Source organism: Colletes gigas, unplaced genomic scaffold (assembly GCF_013123115.1).
Source record: "Colletes gigas isolate AHSC1104 unplaced genomic scaffold, ASM1312311v1 Colletes_gigas_Sc00017, whole genome shotgun sequence".
Lineage (NCBI taxonomy): Eukaryota > Metazoa > Arthropoda > Insecta > Hymenoptera > Colletidae > Colletes > Colletes gigas.
Window position 1 is genome coordinate 2925251 of NW_025106646.1, and position 25714 is coordinate 2950964.

The 25714-nt window shown below is 40.4% G+C and overlaps 1 protein-coding gene across 1 annotated transcript in view; it reads right to left on the reverse strand.

Annotated features, from left to right (window-relative positions):
• LOC122400328 (hemicentin-2) overlaps positions 1–23269 on the reverse strand; it is a 531816-nt gene extending 508547 nt beyond the window's left edge. Inside the window, exons 1-2 of the mRNA XM_043401723.1 lie at positions 23038–23269; positions 20409–20912 (exon numbers count right to left, since the gene is read on the reverse strand). Of these exons, the coding sequence (XP_043257658.1) occupies positions 20409–20502 (94 nt within the window). The 5' untranslated portion in view covers positions 20503–20912; positions 23038–23269. The remainder of the gene's footprint in view (positions 1–20408; positions 20913–23037) is intronic.
• Positions 23270–25714: the final 2445 nt, after the last annotated feature.

Below are 25714 nucleotides of genomic sequence, written 5' to 3' on the forward strand. Positions count from 1 at the left end.
TATTTTTCGATAAGTTCTGGTATCGAACCGCTCTTATTACTTTCCTTAACCTCGAGTTACCATCCGGACGTCGAGATCGCGTTGAACGGAGAAGGAAATGGCGGAAAGGAAGGGGGAGGAAAAAGAGGAAAACGAAAATCCGTAATTACGACAAATCACTTGGCCAACGAGAGAATTCTCCATTTCCATGGGACAATATTGTCCGCCATTGCGTCTGCAAAACGACAAGTTCGCACTTATTCGTTCGACCCTCGAACAAATTACTGGAACAATTTCTAAACCGAGCGAAACTAAAACGCGAGATGAAATAAAAAGATGAGGGAAAACTATGACCTATCTCGCGCAAAGTTTATAACCGCGTATAATTAATATTTCCGTGCATAAACACGTATCGAAATTTGCGACTTCCATGCAGATGTGTACAACGATGTGTGTGTATAATCGCCCGACAAATTAATTATGAACTTTCGGTTGAACAAATAGACGTATACTTGCGAAACCCAACTCAAATCATACGTTGCGCATTTGTTACGCGGTAGAAAATTATCTTCGATGGTAGATTAACTAAAACGTAAATTATTTTATGTTATAAATGTCTCAGTTCGCTAAGTTTTTAAACAGATACTCGATTTTACCCATGAAACAAAGCCCAATACTTCAATATCGTCGAAAAGGTTTACTTTCCTTGCTACCCACAAATTTTCTTTAAATAAAAAATCTTATTCATTTAAGAATAGTAATGGAGTATAGAGTTTTGTTCGTCCCCTAATTTAGCAAACACCTGGAAAGTGTTCACTGATTTTCTGACACGTTGAGGAACGTAAAATATTGACCGACAAAGTTTCATTACTTGCTCCAGCACTATGTCAGAAACATACATTAAAATTGCATTAACAACGGAAATGGCACTACAGAGTTCCCATAACTCATATAACACGCGTACAACGAGAGCATGCAAAATGGTTCGGGTCTTGTCTTCGTCCGCTATGTTCTGGTGCCAGAACTTCCTTCTCGCGTCGTTTCCGTTGATTAATTTCTTGATTCTCTGTCTTAGGGACAAGCAAAACTGAGCTACCATCTTATCTTCGCGATCATTTCTCCATTCGTTTCCCCATTTCTTTTTTACCGTTGACAAGAATGGAACGAATGAATATTAGTGTCCAACCATCGTCTTAGGACAAGCAAAATTGAGCTACGATCCTATCCTCGCGATCATTTCTCCATTCGTTTCCTCATTTCTTTTTTACCGTTGACAAGAATGGAACGAATGAATATTAGTGTCCAACCATCGTTTGACGATTATGAAAATTACAGCGTTAACAGGTTTCCGGTGGCGTTGGTTAAAGTCCCTGCAAGTATAACGAGTCGGTAATTCGAATTTATGATGAATCAGACTATCCATCTTCAAAGATAATACTAATTTTCCCGCCGTAGGGATTACGATTCAATTCACATTAACGCCGAGCAACGACACGTTTATACCAATTTATCTCCATTATAAACTTTCATCCGGCGCTATTACCAACTAGTCAAGAACATCGTAGCGAATATTTCGCGTCTTCCAATTTATTTTCACTTAAGGAGATTCGCTTCAGTTTCGAGCGACAAAAACCGTTTATTCTTCTTTTACATTTTCTTTTAAACCTACCATGACCGGTTGAACGATTTATATTTTCTTGTAAAAAACCGGACAAAATTTGGTATGAAATTCTGATTAGCTTCTGATGGAAATAAGAAAAAATATAGCAAAGATCAAAGGAGAGAATCTTCTGTTTCACTTGAGGAGTTTATTACTCTGATCTTTGGTACTCGTGTTTTCTCCATAACTGAGCCACCGTTAGAAGCAGCAAGACCTCTCCTTTAAAATGATTTTTTTTTTATTAAAATTCCGCTATTTCTGTCTCCCCGTCTTACAATAGTCTATTAATACGTATTTAAAATAACAAAACTTTAAATGGGTGTAATTCTGGAGCTACTAGTGTTTTATTAATAATTGAGCCACTATTAGAAGCAGTAAAGCTTCCTCTTTGAAATGGCTTTTGGTTTATGTCGATTCATGTTTCCGTTTTAGAGATATCCTAATTTTAATGAAGGGGTAATATTTTAAATTCCATTATCTCTGTCTCCGTTTTACGCATTGGACCTCTCTCTCACACGTGCATCGTGACCGAGTGACGTAGTATTTCCAAGAGTCTCCTATTTACTACGAGTGTGTACGTGACGACCTTGCCAAGGCCGTTGCATTTCCAAGAAGAAAAGTAAACAAATGCTTCGAACTCTTAGATCTCCAAAACTAGGCACAAGATCGACTTGAAACAAAAATCGTTATATCTCTGGAATTAATTATGCTATCGACTTGAAGGAACACTCGTTTTAACAGGCACTTCATCCTCTATCCGATGAACATAAGAAATATTATTATTTATGCTATCTTCTATGTTCCTTTTGAAATCTGCTTTGACTCTCTGAGCCCAAAAAAGTTTCAGGAATTCCTATCCTACGATAAAACTGGATTACAAATTATTTATTTAATTGAAAATGAATTGAAATTTGTATACAAGATGGTTGCACAATTATTAACCACCATTTTTTCGTAAATAATGGTTTTCAATTGATCGTACTAATTTTGTCCACGTCTGTATGTTAAATGTGTGAAAGTACACTGTGCTTCAAAAATCGCTGTTAATTTATTTAGCAAAAGGAGTATTTTATACGAAGGCCGTTATCGCCGATGATAACAGCTACTAATGAAATAAATGCGCTTCTGCCTCATTCATAGAAGAGCATGGAATCTGTCGGTGCTTATTTCGATTGAAAAAGTTTGTAACGGAGTTACAGAAGTTGAAAGTTACGGGATCGTTCGTTTCGTACGCAACGACAAAATAAAATGAAATAAATCAATTTTATCAAAGTTTTAGATCGTAGTGGCCCTTTTAACGAGAAGAGGAAGACGACTGGTGACACACCGAGAATGTCGCAAAGCTCGCGCTAAATTTAAGGCGCCCCCACTCCCCTCCCCCTCAGTCACGGTGATACGATCGCCGTATAAACGAAGCGTGTAATTGCAAACGTGTCGCCGTGACGTGAAATCGGATGAAAACGGGATCCTCCTGGACGCGGAGAAAGCTGACGAGCGTCAGTTAAAAACTGCTGGTTACGGGGAGGAATCAGATTAGCGTTAGCGGTTAGGGGGACAGGAATTTTCTAAATGCAAATTACTCGGCTTGGCTGCACGATAATACGAAGGACAGCGTGAACAACACACAACGACAACGACAATTTGTCGCGCGGCATCAGCCCACGCCTCGTCGATACCGTAATTCGCGAGCGCGTCTCCTTCGCGAATTTCCATAAACTTTTCGCCGATGATAATGCAATTATTTCGAGCAAGATCGGCCCCGCTCAAGAAGCTATGAGAGCAAACGATCCAGCCGAATTCGAAACTTCCCGAACGCCTGGAACTTTCATTATTTCCTCCTCGTGGTTACAAAGGAACGACAGGGAGTACGAGTGCGAACGGGAGAGAGAAAGAAAGAAGGAGAGAGAGAGAGAGAACAAACCGATCCGTAAGTCTGCAATTACAATTAGGATAAATACCTTTAACTGCCGATGCTAACCCTATCGTCCCGGCTGTCCCTTTTGCAGAGCTCGCATCGAAACGAACGAATCGACCGTTTTCCGCAATCCAATAAATTCCTTTCCCAATGCGACTATCAACTCGCGCGAACGGTTAATTTAGGTCTAAATTGTTCTCGATTCCCTTTTCGACTACGGCACCAAATTTATGGATAGATCGTACTCTAATTAAAGAATGCACTATGCTGCGTATAGCAAGTACTATAATTTTATGAAAACTTCTACTCTGATGGCGGAATTATCTTCTCTCCGCGAAGCAAATTTTATATTTCGTTATCCTCTAACAGAATTCTAACTCGTAAGCCTGACCCTCGTTGAAACTTTCTAACGTAATTTGATTTTAAACATACGTGTATCGATGCAGCATATCATCTGATAATTAAAAATATTTAAATAGTTTAGGTCGTTCGATGGTGGAAATTGTATAGTGCAAATTTCAAAGAAATACAAAATTACTTAATAATTTCAATTTATTCGTTATTCACGAATCACGCTAGTCAGTTTATTCGTCACTTATGAATTATGAATAAATCAAATTTGTTGTTACTTTAAACAACTTTTACCAAACGCTCGTTTAATTTCTTTGCATTTACTAGTACTTTTCTTTTCAATTTTATTTTATTTAAGACCAGATCGGATCACCAGACTATTGCAACGAATTAAGCCAAAAACCGAACTTATCTTTAATAAAATTTAATCTAATCTACTAAAATTATTAATTTTATTCGTCTCAATCGTGCAGGTTAGAACCCAAGACAGAATAGAAGTTATTGAATCTGTTTTCAGTTTATAGTTTCGTCTCCACGAATGACATAATTTGTTCTGGGAAATCTAATACATTCGTTAAATATTTACATCACATTGCCAACAATTTGCTACGAAAAATTTCTACGTGTAGTATCAACCCGACTAGGGACTAATGAGATTCGATATAGGTAACTTCGAACACGTGAGACTCGACACGGTCGACTTCAGACTTGTAAGACTTGCTAGAGACGAGACAGGTATCCGTGAAGTCTCAGAGGTTGGGAAGGATTACTGAGGTCCCTTGAGGGACCTCCTGAGTTCTGGACGGTCGTGGAGATTCCAGCGATCTGAGTAGACGTAGAACCACCAATACCATCCAGGCCCCCATATCATCTAAATCCTCCAAACCAATTACAATTACCGAGACATTTTGGGCAGCAGATCCTCCAAAGAACCGTCACAATTCGTGAGAGTCTTTGAACCTCCGTAACTCTACCGAACCTCTGAGACTACCAAAACGACCAATGTCCATACTGAATTCGCATGTGCCCATGAGTCTGTATTCAATCACACCCGTTTATCACGTATCTAGTTGTCATCTATATTGTACCTCGTGGGTCATTGATATTGAATCCTAGGGGGTCAACAACATCTGTATCGAGTCCCACGAGTCTGAGGACATTACTATTGTGCCCTTCAGATCCAGTAACGTCTATATTGTATCTTACTTGCGTGAGGACTTGTCTGTGTTGAGCTTGGAATCGTTTGCATTGTATCCTACAAATCTGAGGACAATTACGTTCAAAATTAGGTACGTTTTATTTAAGAATAACAAACAGAAAAGATTCCTCCAGAATTCAATTGCAATGCAAAACTGATGTCACTTATGTCTAAGAAATGTTTGTATCGGATAAATCTAGAGTCAACTCTGATGCAACGAATGGGTGTTGATAGAGTATCACAGAAGATGCGCGTGAGTCTAATTCAGAGTCTAATAGCGTCCAGCAGCTTTGAGATTGTAGGAACGGAATCAAGAAAAAATCAATGCGCAGCAAGGCACTAGAACAACCCTTTCTTTGTTACCCAAGATAGAATCGATTAGTAAAAGCAGGAACGGTCGCGTCCCATTACAAAGGAAACCTTTCTCATCGATCAAGATCAATCGTTAAACGAGCGAAGCGGCTCTTCTTTCAGTAACTACCGTTGCGCGTATCGAGGAAGAAATTAAAGCTACTGTCGATGGCAATTGAGGAGATTGTCATACCAGGCAGAAAAAAAACGGGAACTGTGTCAGAGCAAATTGCATTGCAGCTCGCCGTTGGGCGCCGCGTGACGGTGACACGAGCTTTCCAATTAATCAAAAATAAACGGTGTCAACGGCCGACCGGTGAAAACCGGTGCTCGGTACAAATGTTATTTATCGTCAAGTATGTAGCGTGACGCGTCGAGTGTGTTATTTAAACGATTGTCCAAACGTCATCGAATCGCGCATTATGTACCATGTCCCGCGGAAATTTGTTACAGTTGTCCGCGAGCGTTTGTTTTCCTCTCAAGGAAAATACCAACGCCGCAAAACGTCGAGTGAAAGTTATACCGTTCGCGAGCACATTCGCGCAATCGTGTACAATTCCGTGCAAAAGCGATTCCACAGCGCTGAAATCCATGATCGAACGCGACCAGGAGCGCAACGCAATAACGAGTTAACGTGGTAACGAGCGCGCAGGACGTCCGGTCAATAATACTGACAGAGAAGGAGATTAGAAACGATCTTCTGCTCGCAAACGATCGCGTATATATTCGACGTAAACGAAACGCAACGCATAGAATTGTTAAAATGTACCGTGGACCGATGTCGATCGCGATCCTCGGGATCATTGTAATTCCCACCTGTTCCGCGTTGAAAGGCCAGAGATCGCTGGCCCTACGAAGACAACCGAGCCTTTGTACCCAATTATTTTTAATGTCTCATTGTATTCTCCCTTGCATCTCCATTAAACTTAATAGCCCGCACTGCTCAAGGCGCGTCGTTCTTTTTTCGTCCGAGGGTCGCAATTAAAGTCAATCGCATTACCGGAAACAGTCCATTAGACGCATTCTCAGTCCCGAATGCCAGTCAATCGGTGCTCCGTGACACACCCGATTCAATAGTAAGGTTGGACGCATACCATCGACCTTCCGTTCACTAAATTGCGCAACAGTGTCGATCACCTTTTACGATTTTTTAGTGGTCAAATCCATTTTGACTGTTTCGTCGAGTCGACGAGCTGTCGACAAGTGTGCTACCATTTTGATTTCGTAAATATGTATTCGTTTGCCATAAAAACATTCTTAGCGAAAGATACATTCGACACGAGTTGCCTCAAAACTTATGGTGATATTCTAGCGTGACACGTGGACGCTTTTTACTATTCTTTTGAACGTGGGAAAAGTGCCTTGAAACAATTTATTTTGTAGTTCATCCAAAGTGACCTTTAATGAGCTTCAATTATGGTTCGTTGTACGCGTCTCGAAATGCTTTATCAAAATGTAAATAAAAAATTATATTATTCTATTTAAGCAACTTTGGTCTGATACCTTTCTATTGTGAAAAGCAAACGAGTTATTTAGACGACCTGTTTTGAATAATTTATGTAAATAATTTCTTCTTCTAATCGAATCCATATTATTAAATAAAGGAACGAAATAAAATAATATAAATTGTGGGGATAATTCGAGGGTTGGCTGAAAAGTAATGCATACTGAAAAATGATATAAAAAAATAAATGTAAATGAAAATGAATAATACATACATTCCTCCAATGTTAATTAGTAATAATATAAATAAATTTCTATTCTGTTCTACAAATATTAATATGTCGACAGTTTCCTGAAAACATTGTTCGTTTTACAATAACAAAAATTCCCGCATTAGAAATGTGTTGCACATTACGGAACCAGGAACAAGTATAGTCGAATTTTTTCTACTAATTAATGCGTATGTAGCTAAACCACGGACGTAAGAGATTGTAACCGCAGAACAGCGTCGTTAATAACTGAAATGGTTTAAAAATTGTAATAAATAAAAGGTGCTCGGTACAGTTGGTAATTTAAGAGATAATAATTCATTTGCACAAGCAGTTTCTGCTTAAATAAGCAAACCCCACAAATCTCAACACCCAGCATTTTTAAAATGATTTTTTAATTTTAAAAGTCGATGCTGCTTTTTAAAAATTAAGTTAAATGTCGTTTAAGAATGTGGCGTCGCCTCCCATGCTCGCCACCAGAGGAGTTGCGCTCTCACAAGCGCTCGACCGACCCCTCCGTTGCTATATATACACTCCTCGAACGACTTCCCAATATCCCAGTCGTCTAAGGCAGGGCTTGCTAGAAAGCCTTACTGACGAGTCCACTGACAGGACCGGACGAAACGCGCCCCCTCCTTTCCTTTTCGGTCCTCCTACGAATTCTCACGAGATCCTCTACCCGCAACGAAGCAGCGCCACAAGAAATTAATTGTCTCAATTCTGATTTCACATTTAGACTTCAATAAAACTAATGAAAATTCTTGTTCGCACATGTGTTTACATATTCCGTGAACCAAAATTAAAATTTATATAATCTGACTGGACAGTTTTAGATATCTTACGTTTAACCAAAATTTGGCTGGAGGACTATCACTAAATTTATGTTCCACTACAGTGTTACATGATAACTCAACGAGGCTATCTTGTTCGCTACACGATAACGTGTACACTGCAGCATCAGAGAATTCTGTGTTAAAGGGAAATTTGACCCAGATATTGGTAATTCTTTGGAACAGGAAAATACTCCCTAAACCTGACTTTCATTCGATTGCTAAAGAAATTTAATCAAAATCGAAGGCGTACCATTGATTCCTTTTTGAATATGTTCTGACGATAAATCAAATTTATTTATGAACAACTTCTTTCTAACTCACGTTTCTAAAAACTATGACACTAAAGAACCATTCATCACGAAATTTAACACGTGTATAAAGTAAATATATATTTAGCGGTGGAACTTCATCCCTCTTTTAGTCCCGGATCATAGCTATACTCGTACTGAACGCGAAACTACATTAGTTTTTTCTTACGCACTGACAGAACTAGAGAAAGCAAAGACGCTAAAAATACGTGGCTTTTAATACTAGTTATAGGATTTAAAAACACATGGGACTTTGAATGTATCCGGTACATTAGAAACTCTGTGTATGTTCAAATGCTTTCTCGTCGTTCCACTATAATTGTACCGTGTGTAAGAATCTTTTTACACCTAGCATAACACCGTTTACGTTGTCTTGTCGCGTTCTTACCTTGGCCGCGAAATTATGGAGAACGAAGACACGTGTACGAGCCTACAGTTTCTTCGGAGACGTATCATACGGTCTCCCAAGCTATTCGTGTCGCGTTCTTGCGCTAAATATGGAACGTAAATCAGCTTTTGCGTCTGCGTGTATTTTTATCCCTCGTGCAATAACCCGTAGCACCCTTGCGGGAGGCGCGCAAAATCCGAGTCGTTGATTTCGCTTCGAGTATAATAACAGCCTGTTCTTACCATGTTAAAAGTCGGAACAGATTTAATTATTTAAACTCCTACATTTAAAATTTATCTTGATTCGACATCAAGGTTGTAATCATCTTCGTAAACAAGTTCCCTCCGAAGGTATTTTCTTTCTCGGTGTAAATCTAAATGGGGGGACGATCGCGTAGTGGTAATCCGCGTAACTCGAGGGCCCACTGTATTACTCGCGACGCGTGGAAGATACCATCGATCGCGTCGTGTCCTCGCGCTAGGGATATTGGACGGAAGAAAGCAAACAAAAACTGGAGAACGTCGAAAAGGTAAAAAGAGGAGGGTGAATTTTATACGTCGGTTTTTTATACCGTCCAATGGAAAACAGAGTGTTTGGCTTGGACGAAACAAATCGGGGCCGAAGCTTTTCGGCTTGCCACGTTAAATCGTTTCGACGGAATGGCGCAACGCTGTTACCGATTCGATTTCGCCGGAACGTTTCCGGGCAAAATATTCTAGAGTAGAGCATTTTACAAATGGACCCCAGGGTCCGGTCGCAGTGGTGACGTCGAAATGCACGAATTTCCGATCCACGGAGAAAGGGAGAGAAAATGCACGCCACTGACCATTTTCTCCTGTATCAATAGCTTATCCATAACGATTCAACGGGTTTGTCCGAGCGTGACTGCAACGATAATGCGATGGTCCGTTTCTGTCCGGTTACGTTCGCCTGACTGTCCTTCGTTTCCAGCTACCATCCTTTTGTCTCTTCATCGATTCATGCACGCGCCGTCATTACCGCCAGATAATGCCCCCATATTCGGACGTAGAGCGGATCGATGCTGCTTCGTCGTACATGAAACGGAGTCTAGATGGGCTCCAGCGGTAAAAGATCGAGCAGAACGATCCACCCGATCCAATATTTACTTCCATCTCGATGCTCGGGAAACGTACGCCCCGACGATATGGATGACAGAGGAACTTGCTTATCGCGGAACGGATGCACATCGACGTGTCCGCCGGACCATTCGCGGACCGCTGCATCTTCATGAAAGATGTAAGATAAAGGGTACCGTTTCCCTTGAATTCCGTCCGACGACCACCTGGAATTCGTACGGCTTCTCTGCAGCGCGTTCGCGTCCTTCGAAATTGCGGATCGGTGGGATCAAAAGTGGCTGTTTTATTAGCGCGCATAGCTTTGCGCGCTCTACGGGATCTTATCGAGGCATTCTACGAAAATCGCCGCTAAGAGGCGCCTTTGTACGCGTTCCTCGAAAGATTCGATTGGGTGCCCCAGACGCTTTAGATCAGCCCGGATACAGTATTTATTGTGTTGCAGCATCCCAGCCAATAAATGTGGTAATAGAACGGGAACGATCTCTAAGATGGATTTGAGAAACGTAATATTCTGTAATCGACGATCGATACTGTTCTAGAAGACTTTAATATACTAACGCTGCTCCATTATTCCAGTCAAATTTCATTTCTGATTCTGCCTAAAAAAAGAAAAAAAAGGGGTTTTCGAGAAAATCGACTTTAAAGTTTGGTCAATTTCGTAAACAATTTAGTACAATTTGTACGACTCTCCGGTTGGAATGTCGATGGTTAGGAGATCGTTCGATATAGAGTAATTTAGCGACGACTTAATAAGACGAAGATAAATAAGAAGAAACCAACTATTACGCAGACTGATAAACTATGCCTCCTATCGTGAACTGAACTAGACACGTTTCCATCGTTATCAACGTTTGTCAACGCTATCTCGGACAGAGACAATCACAGTAGTAGAATACACGATAAGCAAATTGTACTACATAGTCTACGAAGTTGAACAAACTTTAAACTTTAAATTTCGGGAGCCCCGAACAAAGAAATGTTATATTAAATTTATTTCTTCCATTTTCTACTACGATTTCTGGTCCACCATGTATTGCAATTTCGTGGTTACTAGATTCTAATATTGCACGACAAAATACACTGATCAAAATAATTAAAGGATCGCTATTAACCCTTCGACGACGACGAGGGATCCATTAGGGAGCCCAGACTTATTATTTCGTTAATAACTCCTCCACTTAATTGTATTAATACTTTTAAGTAATCCTCTCTTTTAAAATCTTTAATCTCCAGTTAAGTGTTTCTAAGGTACGTATCTGGGATTGATTTAATTTAAGTAATTGAAATCTGACAAGTCTATACAATTGTACATAATGAAATGTGCAAAACTTTGAAGCAATTTAATTATGAAACAAGTGTCCGACAACAGTTTGTACAAAGTTCTGTAGCTCATTTTATTCGAGAAAAAATAAGAACCAACCAATCACATTTGCCGATTGCACGAAAAGAACGAAATTGCAGCTACCGTTTTAATAACCTCGTTACTGGTATTTATCAGAATTTTTAATCGAAACGACAATGCTACTTTAATGCAAACGGGAAAAACTTGGTCTTTAAGAACCGTCGATCAGAAGTTTGTTCGTTGCAGTAAATATGTTATGTAGGCAGCTTGCAAAACGAGGTTAACAGCATTCTTAAAACTCCTGAAACGTGCATGCGTGCGTTCTTAGTGGCTAAAAGGGTTAAATATCTACCTTGCAACTTTCCGTGTAATTTACTATTCCTGTGTGCATAGTTCTAACACGGTTGTTTACAATTCCTGTGCAGATTTGCAGGATTTGTATTTCCCAAGCCCGCCGAAGATCCGAAATCCCGCGCGTATCTCGAATTGAACCGCACTCGAGGATTTCGAGTGTCAGCAAAAATGACGAGTCGAACGTGGTCCGACCCGGGAACCAACTAGACCGACAAAGAAGCCCGTTCGATCAATTCCGTTCATTTGAAAGTACGATCGTTACAATGAAATTGTATCTTATCCAGCGAAAATTTCCGATACTCGGCGAACTTCCGTACGCCCGCGCGTGGGAGCATTACTATTCAAGATACGCGAACGTTTTTTCTTCTTTTTTTTTTTCTTTTGGTAAATTGAATGTCATTCACTCTCTGCTTTTCGTCGTTCGCATCCTCCGCGGCAGCAGATGCGAACAAGAATATAAACCAATTAAAAAGAGAAGCGGAAGAATCAAAAAAAATAAAAGGGAACGACTGGTCGGACGAAGGAACGTTAAAAAGAGGAGGGAAAATCGAAAGGGGGCATTAAAAGTTGTCGATGCTTTAGCGGCACACGGTGGTCGTTGCCAGAAAGGACTCCTTTGGGAGTACATAGGACGGGAATCACGGTGGTGCAAGAGTGGAAAAGCCATTCCGCTCATCTGCCGAGTCATAAAGCAGATAGTACAGTTCTATCCCCGAAAATACATAAATCTTGACTCGGTGTAATGTACGAGAAATGAGTCCTCGCGTAAAATAAATGATCGGATCAGCCGTCGTTTCCAATGAAGACGTTGGCCGTAACTGCACGCTTGAACCGTGGCTTCGACGTGAAATCGTCGCAAGTGTCGTTAATAATACGACGAAACCGATTCCGTAACGAGTGGGAAAATTAGGATTTTCGCCTCGAACTGATTTTATGTAGGTGCGAATTAAGAACCATCGTCCCGTTATGATTCCCCAGCGGTGTTCGCACCTTTTTTCCACGTCAATTTTTCACTCCTCGTTGAGCTTCGATCATTATCTGAAATAGAACTGCTAGAACGATCTCGCCGGTGATTCGGTATACTTCGATTCCCGCGGCATTCTGCTAGTTTTATTCGCGAACGAGCACGTAAATTGGTAAATCTTCGATAATACGCATTTTATCAACTCGTCTCTTTGGAATGCCTATCGCACACTCTCCCTCGAGGTAAATTCCCTCGGCTGTCTAAAGGCACTTTTCCCTGGCGTTCGCAAGATACACTGCTTTTATCGGCACGGCAAGCAGTCTGGGAATGCCACTGTTGCCAACGTTCAGCGTTCAAGGGTGGCGCTAAGACGTTTAAAAGAGGATGGGGAAGAACGACGAATTCGATACACGATACTCGAGTTTGGACACACCTTGTACAATAAATGTCTATTAACTCTCTATAATTCTCTTATTGCATTTCCTTTTTAACACTTTGCACCACTGCATCTTCGACTCTTTAACGCCCAAGGTTCTTATTCGATCAAAAACAATAAGAGAAGCGGTTTGTTATCTATGAAATCACTACAAAAGATGCAAGAAATCATTTGTGAAAATGATCAAAAAATGACAAATGTTATTCCATTCATAGTCATACAAAATGCTCCCAAAATCAATTTCTATTATCTGCATATCATCCTAAATGTAAGATTTTTATTACGTAAAGAGTTCGATAAAATTATAATTACAATGGAAAATAAAATTTGATATCAAATCTTTAGAATTTAATGGAATTTTCAATTTCTTCGTTTAAAATTATTATTAGATATACTACAAACTTAAAAACTGATTTCCTCACTTTCATATACCATTTTGTTTAGTTAATTGCTTGTTTATTCTGCTACAGCTCAATTCTTTGATTTTTAAATTAGAATTTTATAGAATTCTTTAAACAAATAACGCTACGCTAACAAACAAACATACTGATATTATCGTATTATTTGCGCAGACTAAAGATTTTCTCTCCACTAAAAAATAAATATATGTACAAAGACAGCGAAACTAATTAGACGTAATTTCGTTACAGACAACAATAAAATGTTTGGCTCGTTCGTATTATCGAAGCTAATTAGGCATACATATTTACTGCCATTGAGAAGTTATAATGCAACAATACGTTTTACTGTATTACGAGTTTCGCTATCAAAAAGATTGTATAATTAATTCTGTAGAAGTCATTCAACGCATTCTCATACGTTTGCACAATCGCATCGTACATGAAATTTTCGTGCAAAAGTGCAGTCGTATCTGTCGACAATGGATAAAAAAAAAAACATAAAAAAAAATATGAGGAATCAGTTAATCGTATCTGCTGCCCCGATGTGCAGCTTATTGACTGAAATGGATATTAATTACTCTGACTCGATGAAACGCGTGATCTTTTTTGTACGTAATTCACCTATATTGGAGCACGGTTTTACTAACATGGTCATGTCGAATGCATTGCATTTCATAAATGCTACATGTATCTAGATTATTAAATTTTACTGGATGATTGATTAATACATCACGATCGTCGGTGATACCTTTTGATAAGAATATTTAAAATGGATCGCGTCGCTAAAGAAAAGGCGACAGAAACAATAAATCAAGCGTGATTTCGCGACTAGCGAACGTTCTAAAATTGTCGAAAGTTAATGAATTGCTGAAACGGGTACAGAAATTAATGCAAAGGAGGAGAACGCAATATTGTATTCCATAAAACCGCTTCTACGACAAATATAGTATTTTTCTGTGCTCGCATTAATTCTAACTGTAACAGAGCACCTGGAAAAAATCGGGAAGCGCGTGAAACCGGTGTGTGAAATCTCGACCGATGCCTCTGTTACGTTCTACGACTGCCGTAGAAGGGAAAAGCGACAAACATAAAACCATTCTTCACAAACTTCGAACGCTTTTCCCGTTTTCGGTCGGGCAGCCGTACATAACGCTTCGTATTATTTAAATCTCATTAAACTCGAATGCTACGAGGCATATACATCTCCGAAGTTACGAGTTGCACCGGTACAATCAGTGAAATGCGCGCGAAGATACGGTTGATGCAACATAATGCCCGGCGTTATACGTATAATGCACTCGGCGCGACGGGATTTTCGAAATAAATCTTTAAAACAAATAAAACGCCGGTGCCTGGGTAATGCTCATAATTCCATGGGAGCGCAGTCGTATCGATTGAACGCAGCCCGATGGTCCTGCAAAACAAACGCGTCGAGCAACGGCCTGTTCGCAACGCGGCCTCCCCGTAATCTCTAATGCGTAATATCGCTGTTCACGCTGAAACGAGCAACGCCAATAAAATTGAAACAAGGCAGACACGGTCGGCAAGGCAAAGTGTGCCGGTCAATAATTTCGTAATTTCAACGGGCCGGCGACCGCACGGCTAACCCGTAGCCGAGGAAAAAATCGCAATTTGATTAATTCCCGTGCATCCGTCGTTGCAGCGACGGGGTACAAAATGTTTACACGCGACCGATCGTTCGCTCCGATCGCGGATCGAGCCGATAAACTGGGAGGACAAAGCTTCGAGTTTATTAGATCCATGATATTTTGCAGGAAATTGTTTCTACGTGAAGCCATTTTTCACGGGACGCCCGATATGATGTATTATCGGCGCACGCGGTCCGATAGCAACGTAGTTATTGTTTTTCAAACGGTCTCCTTTCCTTTCGCGATCCTTCGTCGAAGCTGTTTCGCGTCCCGTTTCGTTTCGTTTGCAAAGGACAAACGTTCGGCGACGGTCATTTATCGTGCTCGTCGGAGAAGAAAAATTTTTTAACGCCGAATTTGATTTTCATCCACGAAGAAAAATGATACAGAAACAGTGACAACGTTGTTGCAGAATTTTTCTGGCACTTAACGAACCATCGTCGATACTACGCTTAGAAAAACATTTTTAATCGAATGCAGGTTTTTTGTTCGTCTCGTGCTTGTTACTAATTATCGCCTGACACGCGATACCAGTTCTTTCGTAAACGAACGAGCCCAAAGAATTTTAATTTAATACATTGTCATGTGAGGTGTTCTCGCTGCGACAGTCCTGATTTCTTAATATATAAATAATTCTTTTCCTAACGAGTACCACAAATGATCGTCGTCGAGCACTGTCTTTCGGTCTTTCTCCGAAAAAGAAATTATTCTAGTGACAAAAGATTAGGGAGAAACCATGCTGCGATCGTCGATTGCATCGAACGAAAAGAAAAAGGAAATGCAAGTCGCGGATGCGTCCAGATAACGACGCTAAGAACGAAACTTGCAAACTTTTATTGAAGCGTCTGTCGCTCCGAGAGGCGCCGTCCGAAACTGACCCGAAAAGTCGGGCAAATGTGGATACTCGAGTACCCTTCAGAAATCCATTCAACATTCTGAGGTTTATACCGCGGAGAGCACGAAAATGGAAAAGGAAGAGAAAGAACCAGAAGAGAACAAACAAGATTTCTAGCTAGCAAATAAGAATAGTTATTACGCTCTTAAAGGGGAATGGAGGAAATTCTGAGGGGAAGTTGAGAAGACGTGGAACGAGTAGAAGAAAAGCGCGTTGCCCGGAGAGAATGCGAAAGGCTGATGCGAAAGGAAACTGTCCACAAACGTTTGTCAAGAATACGGATGCGCCAATGGCGAGGCGTCGACATTGGAAATAATAATACCGAACACGCTGAAAAATGACATAAACGTGGACGTTTCTTTTTATGAAAATAACCGTGACATCATTTACCTTGGCGTCTCCTTAAAAGCATCGGGAGGGAACAAAATGGATGAAGATGAAATGGAATAGAACGGAATCCTTGTTTCGAGCAGCACGAGAGTACATGAAATTAGAAACTTGACGCGCGCTAAGAGTTTCAGTGAAAAGTTACATCAATGAAAAAGAGATCCTTAATTGTAGCTTGTTACTTTGCTATTACTTATAAAATATTTCTGCAAAATGCTAGGGAGAGAATCAGACTCCAAGAAAGACGTCTCTCTTTATAATTTTCTAGGAGCGAAGAAAATGCATGGTTACAGACGAAGAATATCTTTTAATGATAAAATATTTTTAATATTAACGCCGAAATATTTTTATAATTTTTTAAGCAAGCACAAATTATATTCTTTGTTAAATATGGCTCGCAAGTTTACTCCACATTTACCTTTCGCGAAAATAGTAGCAACGATGTAAAAGAAGTGCAGCATTGATCGTAGTTAACATATATTAAAACTTTCAATCGTATTAATAACGTGCTACATTTTTTCAATAAAAAAAAAAGTGTGAATTACAAACATTAGACAAATCATCTAAAATAGAACGTCGATTATTAAAATTAATAAGAAGCCAAGAAGTTCCAACAAAGTGTGGAACGCGGAGCAGGGGCGTATTAATTATATAATTTTTTAAGAGAACTATTAATGCTCATCGAAATATAATAAGTGGACAACGTAACAGCATTATCGTTATACTAGTCATTATTTACCAGAATTATTTTATTAATACATTACAGAGCCCATTGCAGTATTCAACGTTTTCCTGTATCAATTGTTTATATCTTCACTTAGGAAGAAGATTTGTCCCAGTTTTTAAAATGAACCTATACTATATTGGACAGAGTATCAACGTATAGATACTTTCTTGTTATCCGTAGAAACATTTATTACTAAATAATAAAGATTTATATAAATTGTGTTTTTGTGATGATGTCCCATCATGAGATTTCTAATGAACGACCTTCGAACAGGTTTCTAAATAAATTGACGTTTGCACTATTATAACATAAACTTGTACCTAAAGCAACTGAATAAATTGAGCGAACGATGACACAGATACCACTTCTTTCCTTCTGTTACTCATTTCATAACACTTATCGTACTTCCAAGCACTTACTATCAACATTTTTTAGGCACTATCTCGATCGATTAAAGAATGACCATGATATATTTCGGAAGATAATATAATTATCGATCCAATTTCGGACACACGATAATACACGATGAGTCCGATTCGTTTCTTCGGATAATCGGTCTTCCCGACAGTAGACTTTCTAATAAATGATATTCTACGATATTACTGATACTGAAATTGTGCAGACTGGCAATACAAAGTACTGGGACGATCCGGTTATGTTAGAAATAATTATAATACTATTCGCCTGCGTTCTCTCCAACTGGCCGTCGGCGAAATGAACGAGGACAAGCGCGTTGGGAGAACATTACTCGTCTACAAGACAGAACCAGACGAAAAAACAAGGAATAAAGACGAAAGAAAGATAGAAAGGAAGTCCTCCTTAATAACAAAAAAAAAAAAACAAGAGAATATCAGCCATCTCACACCCATCGTGACAACGTCCGCGTCCCATTCTGGCTTCAACGTCCTTTGAGCCAAACCACCGCACCGTTCACGCCCTCTTTGCCACCCTCTCTTATTCTCTTCCACCCTCGCCGGTCCACCAGCAGCTCCGTACAGGCTGGATACGACGAGCCAGCACCAGAGAAGGGGTTTATATTCCGTTGTATCGTTCCTGCCTTTTCACGATGCGTCGCGTATATTCCAGCTAAACAGGCCATTTCATCACGTTTCGTTTTCTTGTGCCTCGTTACGTCCTCTCTTTCTCTTACCGTCTTATTCTTCCACGCTCGTTTGTATTCTTATCCCGCCAGCTTTCGCGATACTCTATGCTATTTTCTCAGCGGCCTATATTTCAACGTGCAAACAGCACGATACAGAACGCGTGCGTTTTTATGCGCGGTAAACGCTTGAAGGAAACGCTTCTCGTCGATCGAAACGACATAGAAACGGATCACGGAGCGCTCCGAAAGCAATTAAACACCTTCTAGCAAATACTCGAACTAAAGTCGATGCGTTAGACAAGTACGACGGAATTTCCATTATTTTCCTGGACGCTAGGCGTTGGCAATTATCGCGAGACTAGCAATTTCGCAAAATAATCGACGTCCCGATTCGTCGGGAATATACATTTCGACGGCCGGTTTGCGAAGAAAATAATGTTTCTCAAATGTTTCCAGCGTCGCGGGCCAATATTTAGTCTCAAAGCAAGAAAACGTAACGCGTATTTTTTGTAACAATAAGTAGTATTATCAGTGAAAATACGCACAGAAATACAGTAAGTCGCTTCCTTGGTAAAGCGATAGTCTCTCCTTGCGCGAGTCTGCTATCAAAATCGCGCTAAATTCGCTCCAGCTACGAAAATATTGACTCACATCAATTTTTACCTAATGAAACCGGTTTCTTTGCGGGATGCACCGCGCGAATTATCCTTTTTAAATACACTGCTCGTTAAACAAGGTCTAAAAATGTACAAATAATGTCGATCGCTTCGTATGGCCCTAAAGACTTTGAAGTATCAAATAACCTCACGTGCGATAATGCCTCTAATTAATTTAAATGACATCTTACGTTCCCTGGTTCAGTTTTTAATGAAAGCAATCGTAAACAGTGTACCTAGTAATTGGAACAATCAGAGCTAGATGGACGAGTCTAAAGTTGCAAGCAAAGAATTGGGAATTTGTTGACTTTACTAAAACGTATAGATCACTGATCGTTCATTATTCCACATCGAATAATGCACCATCAGAAATTTACTTAAGCTATTAAAGCCAGAGTCAGTCGAAATCTAGTCGGGTCTAGAAAGTTTGCTGGGTCAACTTTATCGACGATTCCATCAGCAAAAATCCGAACGAAACACCAATTTATTTTTGTAAATCATTTTGATTCGGAGTTCCAAAGTCGAAACAATTTGTTTGTAATGTTGAAAGCATATATGTGCTCCCAAACTTCGATATTAACCCTTCAATAGGCGGACAAATTCCCTAACTATACTTTTTATCATTAGAAATAGCCTTATTTTTTGTACATAAATCGATTCTTCTGATCGTTAAAGTGTGACCGTTGAAAATGTATTGACACTGTTTTCTAATGAAATGATTGTTTCCAACTCATACTTGCTCATTTTTTCTATTAAACTTCCCATTATTTATAACGACACAGATAAAAATTCTATGATTTCAAAAATCGAGAGACAGAACTTTAATTATTTTCTGTGTTGAAGTAGTGAACTTTTCATTGTTGTTTTCGTATATTTTCTTTTTGGTTTTATAAATAAACCATATTTTCTCAAGTTCTTTTTTAAATTATAAAAGTACATTCATGATGTTCTTGATCAGAATATTGGATATACCGCTGCAGCATTCTGTCTATTTTCAGTTCATTATACAAATACATTAAAAATATCAATTTTCTCATTACGAGTGACATTCATTACGATATATTTCAAATTGATACAATGTAATAAGTAAAAGTGGACGCTAATCTGCCACGAACTGAATGAAATGAGTTTGTAAATCGCATTGTTTACCCGATATCTGGTAACTACGACCATCAGTATTACGTGATCTAGTGTGACTAATACAATTTCAACAAGAAGGATCGAATATAAATGAAAAAATATGAAATATCTCGTAAGTAGAAACGTAAGTATACGTAAGTACTTACGTACTTTACGTAAGTAGTAAAGTAGAACGTTTCAAATGATCATACTTGGCACTTTTACACGCGGAATGACGATAAGAATTAATTTATGTAAAAAAAATACATAATTTAATTTAAAAAATAAGTGCATGAATGAATAATGAATAATGAACTTTAAAAACGTTTCTTTACGCTATTTTTTCATTTTTCAGTATTTTATTATTTTTAAGTATTCGACTATCCGACAATTTCTTGGTGTTTACGTCAGAGCCGAAAACATTTTCTATCTCGCTTCATTTATTATTCACGTTTTAAAATAATTAACGAGGAAGGAAATAATTCATCTGAAAATGTTCTTCGTCGAGTAATCGTGTCATCGTATTAATAATGGATGCTCTGCTGTTATCCAGTAACAAAAAAAGTAAAAGATTGTTGACTTACGTGTTGCGTGGGATGTCTCGCTGAGCAGGATGACTAAAAGTAATCCACCCACGAGGAGCGTAGTTAGGAGAAACGATCCCGAGCTGCAGCCCATCACGGCATCACTACTAATTTCTACCCTTCGCAGTAATCGTCACCGAATCACCGATTTAATCACGATCGAGTCGTTCTTTTTCAGTTCAACTCTCGAGCACTGTCACTTGTTAAACATCCTAGCTGTCATCCGTGGCAAAGGGTCCATTCGAACGACGTGCGCGTCGCACAATCCAACATCAGCGCAATGCTGTCGCACAGGAATTCCAGTTTGCTCGCGTCACATGGCGTCGTCAACTTTTCACGCGCATCGTCACTCGTTATGTCCCTTGTATCTCTGCGCCAATCGATTCAGACTTCTATGCGTCGGTTCGCAACTAGATTGCGTCTTCATCGAAGATTCATCGTCGAGTTCACCCTTGAGCGTGACTGGTCTTCGCTTACCACAGGTTCGCTCATCGTTTCGCGACTCTGTAAACCCGTTAAAGATACTTTACATCGACCGATCCTTTCGTTAAAACATCGCGACGTTTCCTATCTACTGCGCCTCCCCCCGCACCCACGGAATCCTTCCTCCTGTTCCCGTAATCCCGCAATTAAAATCCGATAGAAATTCGTCGATGAGAGAAGCCAAGCCGTTTCGATTTCTTTGTACGCGAGCTCTTTACCAGCTTCGAAGCAGCTGATGCCAATTTCACTGAATGCATAGTGCCCGGCCAATTATCGGAGTTTAAGGGACCGGTTAAATCTCCTCGGGCGGAACGTCGGCGAAGCGGACTTGTTAAACTTCGGCACTAAAGCGCCGTTGTAGGCGATGTAGCTTAAATCGAAGAAGCGGCACGGTTCGGGAACGATAGAACATGTCGATCGTCGCATGCCGGGTTTGTTCGCGGTGGCTCCATACGCCTACGAAGTCATTTCTCACCGACTTCGATGAATCACTGACCGGCGATCTCTAACGTCTCCTGAGAGAGAGAGTCTCGTCGGATCGAGAGAAAGTCGACAACTATTCGGACGCGTGTTTCTACGTTCAAAGTTCAATCAAAAACGTTGTCACGGATCTCTGTTTCCCTATCCTCGAAGATCAACATCGACGTTGCGCCTCGCGGAAAATAATATTCAACGGTGGTGGACTTAATAGACCGCGAGTCATTTAACGTTTGCTTCCGAGCGCGATGATTTACGCGTAATTGAAGTAGAGAACGGCATCGATATCTCGTCGTCATTTTCCGCAGTAATCCCCCGAGCCATTTGTACAAATCACGTATTTAGGACGCGACATAAATCATCCACGTGTTTCGCAGAAACGTATGGCCTTTTAAATTGATCGTAACCGGAGATCGTGCGCGTCTCCGAATCGATCCCCGTCCGGCGTATTTCGCGCGCGTTTCGAAGACCGTTGTTAATTAAAACTGTCTCGATAACGCGCTGTCTCGCGCGTCGATTCTATTCGACGAAATTAAAGCCGGCTGACACGTCCGTGATATACGAAGCGGCGACTTGTTACGCGCGCGTTTAAACGAATCGCGCACGCTTTGTGCGCTCGCGAGTTAATAAATCGTCGCGATTAGTCGTCGTGCTTCGACGCGGCTACCAAGAGAATAAAAATGTTCGCGCGGCGTGTTACAAGATTTGCGCCGTTGAATCGGGAACAATATGCATCGGAACTAAGGAAAGTAGACCGTGAAACGTATTTGCGGAAGCCGTATATCTTGGTATCGGCTTATTCCCACCTCTAATCATCGAGCCGCAAGCTGGGTACACAAAATCCCTTGTGCATATACATCCGAGCGTTTGCTCTGTCTTGATGGTTTGCACCCGTGTACCGTTTCTACGATCGGATTGTTCGATATTCGCGCGAGGAACGGTCCATTAACTATCGTTTATAAAAAGCTCGTGCATCGATAACAAACGTTCGCGTCGTGGCTCGAAGAATCTGTGTTCCGATTATTTGTTGGAAAAAGTTATAGAACAGAAACGGAGCGGAAATTTCGTAAACGGAGCAAACACGACGCGACAGTAGCGTGATAAATATGAAACGAAGAAACGTTTGCGAGACACGTGGCCGTTTCGCGACGTTTAGATATTAAACAAACGCATCCACTCGGTGACAAAGGAAAACGACTATCATCTCCATTAAATGCCAGATGCCTCTCGCGACTCTCTCTCCAGAGTGCTCCGAACAAAAGCGCAGGCCGCCAAAGGGGCCGAGACTTTGACGGCTTCGAGAGTTCAAATATCATCACGCCCACGCACACACGTGCCCGACGAAGTCTATCGACGAGCTCTTTCGTTGTCACTGGCAAGAGCGGAATTCCTGAAAAACGGCGAAAAAAAAAGGAGAGCAGCGCTTTGTTGCCCGAAAAAGACCTCCGCGCCAGTGGTTTCAGCTGCACGTTTCACTCTTTTACAGCCGTCCGCTTTCCAGATACATTCGTGACCCTTTTCGCCCTTCTGACTCCTTTCAGAAACATCGCGCACGTTTTCCCTTTTATTTTTCCTCTGTTCTCTGCCCGCCACTCGAGCCGAGTATCCCTAAACGTTTCCCCGCTGAAATTTACGAAAGAAAAATCACCGTCCAACGATCGGGACATACCGAAAGGAGGACGAGAGCCCGTGTTTCAACCTCCTTTTCACAGCTTCGTGGCAGCAATCTGTCGCGAGGAACTCGCGCGATCCGTGTCGATCTACGCACCCGAGGATCGAGAAACGCACCGCGAGGTCGATAGTACAAACGGTATCCGCGTGTGCGAGTAGAACGCGACGACGAGCAGAGCAGAGGGAGAAGCTCGACGCGATACGCGAAACGAACAAGCCTCGAGTGTACTCTCGGCTCTGGCTCTGCTTTCGGAACTGAGTCGAGAGAGAGAGCATCGTCAGAGTTTCGAGGGATTCAGAGCTACCCCTACCCCCTACCAGGCGGACCGACCCCTGTCTCTCGGCAACCCGCGTGCTCCAGCGTTCGCAGTTTTCCCCTGAGTTGCCATCCCCACCCGTATCGCGAGGATCACCCCCACTATCAAAAGCATCGCCACCCTAGTCGTTCGTCGGCTGCGCGCTCGTGCGCCACCACGCGCGCACTCGAATCCAGTCGAATCCAAGCACGCGCGTCACCACCAACTCCGGATCTCCGCGGACCACATGCGGGCTTAAAAATACGCCTCGTTACTCTGACGACGCTGTTTTACGCGCGACGTTTCTTCCCTTCTTTCTCTCCCCCGCGACGACAACGCGCCAGCAATGCATCATAGAAATGGTGCGAGAAGAACCGCGTCTCCGCACGGCACGATACCCTTGATCGAACGATCGCGAGATTATGCGGGGCTCGGGCTTCCCCTCGTTGTTAACACCTTCGAGCCCTACACGGGGACCATCAACATGACGTTTAAGTCTTGATTTCCCGGTCTAATAATATGTCATCGATACACGGTACAAAGTTGGACAAACTTTATTCTTTGTAATATAAAGAAGGCTATTGCACATCGTTCTAGCCTGAAGGATAGATGACCCTTCGTTTTACATTTGTGTAAAATTTGAAAAATTTTTGAACCCTTGATCTTTGAATTCTTTAATAAAAAAAAAAAGGTTACTGCACGTGGTGTCATTATTTTAGTCTGGATGGTAGATGATCCTCCATTTTACATCCATGTAAAATTTCAAAGAACAGGTCAAACCATTATTCAGATATCAAGAACCATGTGACAACTTGAGTAATAATAATTGCTAGGATGAAAAATTTTAAAACCCTCGATCTACATAATTACATAATGATTCTTTCTCTTAAAAATCAAATCACCTAAAATCTACGCTTCCAAATGGGAATGAGGCTGTAACTCCAACTTTACAGACGATTTCCTTCGCTGTTCTACAGCAGTTTTAAACAGGTAATGTTCCCGAACACATAAATTCTTTCTTTCGTAGATATTCGCGTCTTTCAATAAATTGTATTATATGTCATTTTGCAACTTCTATCAATTGGTTTAGCAATTTCTGCAATTACGTCCTGTTCTTTGAAAGCCAAAATTGTTTTAATTTCACTATCACAACATTTTATCATTGCTCACTTATAGTGAACTATATGTAGTCGTTATAAAATATTGATACACACATTATATAAAAATATTTATGTGACTCTAATTTGTATGAATTTTGTATACACTGCAACAGGTGTGGACAAATTGGCACTTTTGACTTTTTTGACTCGATTTTATTTGCAAAAGAACTTCTAGATGAATATTCTTACTCTGTTTGTTACTACTTACGCGAATAAACATTTTCGTTAATGATAATCATACGAAAATATAAACTATTTAAGAACTTTGAACACTGGTTCAGAACAATAGTTGAGCCAGAATGGAAAACAAGAAACTTCATAAAAACAAAGTGAATGAATATTTACTAATTACTACACTCCGCAGATACAAACTACTGATTACAAAATGAAAGCAAAATCTTGAAAAGTTTGCTGAAACTATGGAAAATATTCTCACTTCACGTAGATATTAAATTAAGAAGGTAATAACTAGGATTTGAGAAACAAGCAAAAAGTTGTTTAAATATCCATAGACTATCCGACTGTTTTTGAAAATTAAGAAGGAAAGATAAGCATACTCTTTCAAATTGTATCGTTCTTTACGACGTGATTCGAAATAAGTTCGGGACAAGGGTTGTGAAAGAGATACTGTCGCCATGACGTCTAAGGATTTAACTCCAATCACGTCTTAAGAAAAATTCCGTCTTGCCTCTAGAGAACTATTCCCTATTTTACGGTATCTACAGGGTGCCATAAACAAGCCCTTCCCAAGAATGAAAGGCATGAAAGGAACTGAATACGAAGCCAAGGGAAGTCTCTCCGGTAAAAAGTTTGTTTCAAGTGTATGTCTTCCCATTCTTCGGTGATTCCGACATTCACAATCTCCCTGAAAACACGATACGTAATGATACAAAACCACGAACGAAGTATCAAAAACAAAATATAAACTTCGTGACTATACGTTCTTTCTAAACGATTCTCTGAAATTCTGTTACCACTGATACTTCCTACGCGTTGGACAAGAAATAACTGACAAATCCTTGTATCTATACTTTATAAGATACAAATATTGTTCACATGATATAACAAATGGTAACTATAAATGTTTCATGATGAAGAAGCATCACATTCACTGATTGAATATTCAACAACATTTCGTTGTATTTGATCGTAGTTCGAAAGAGTCTAGCAACATAAACAATCTTAAATATGTCCATATCCTACACCCGAAATAACAATC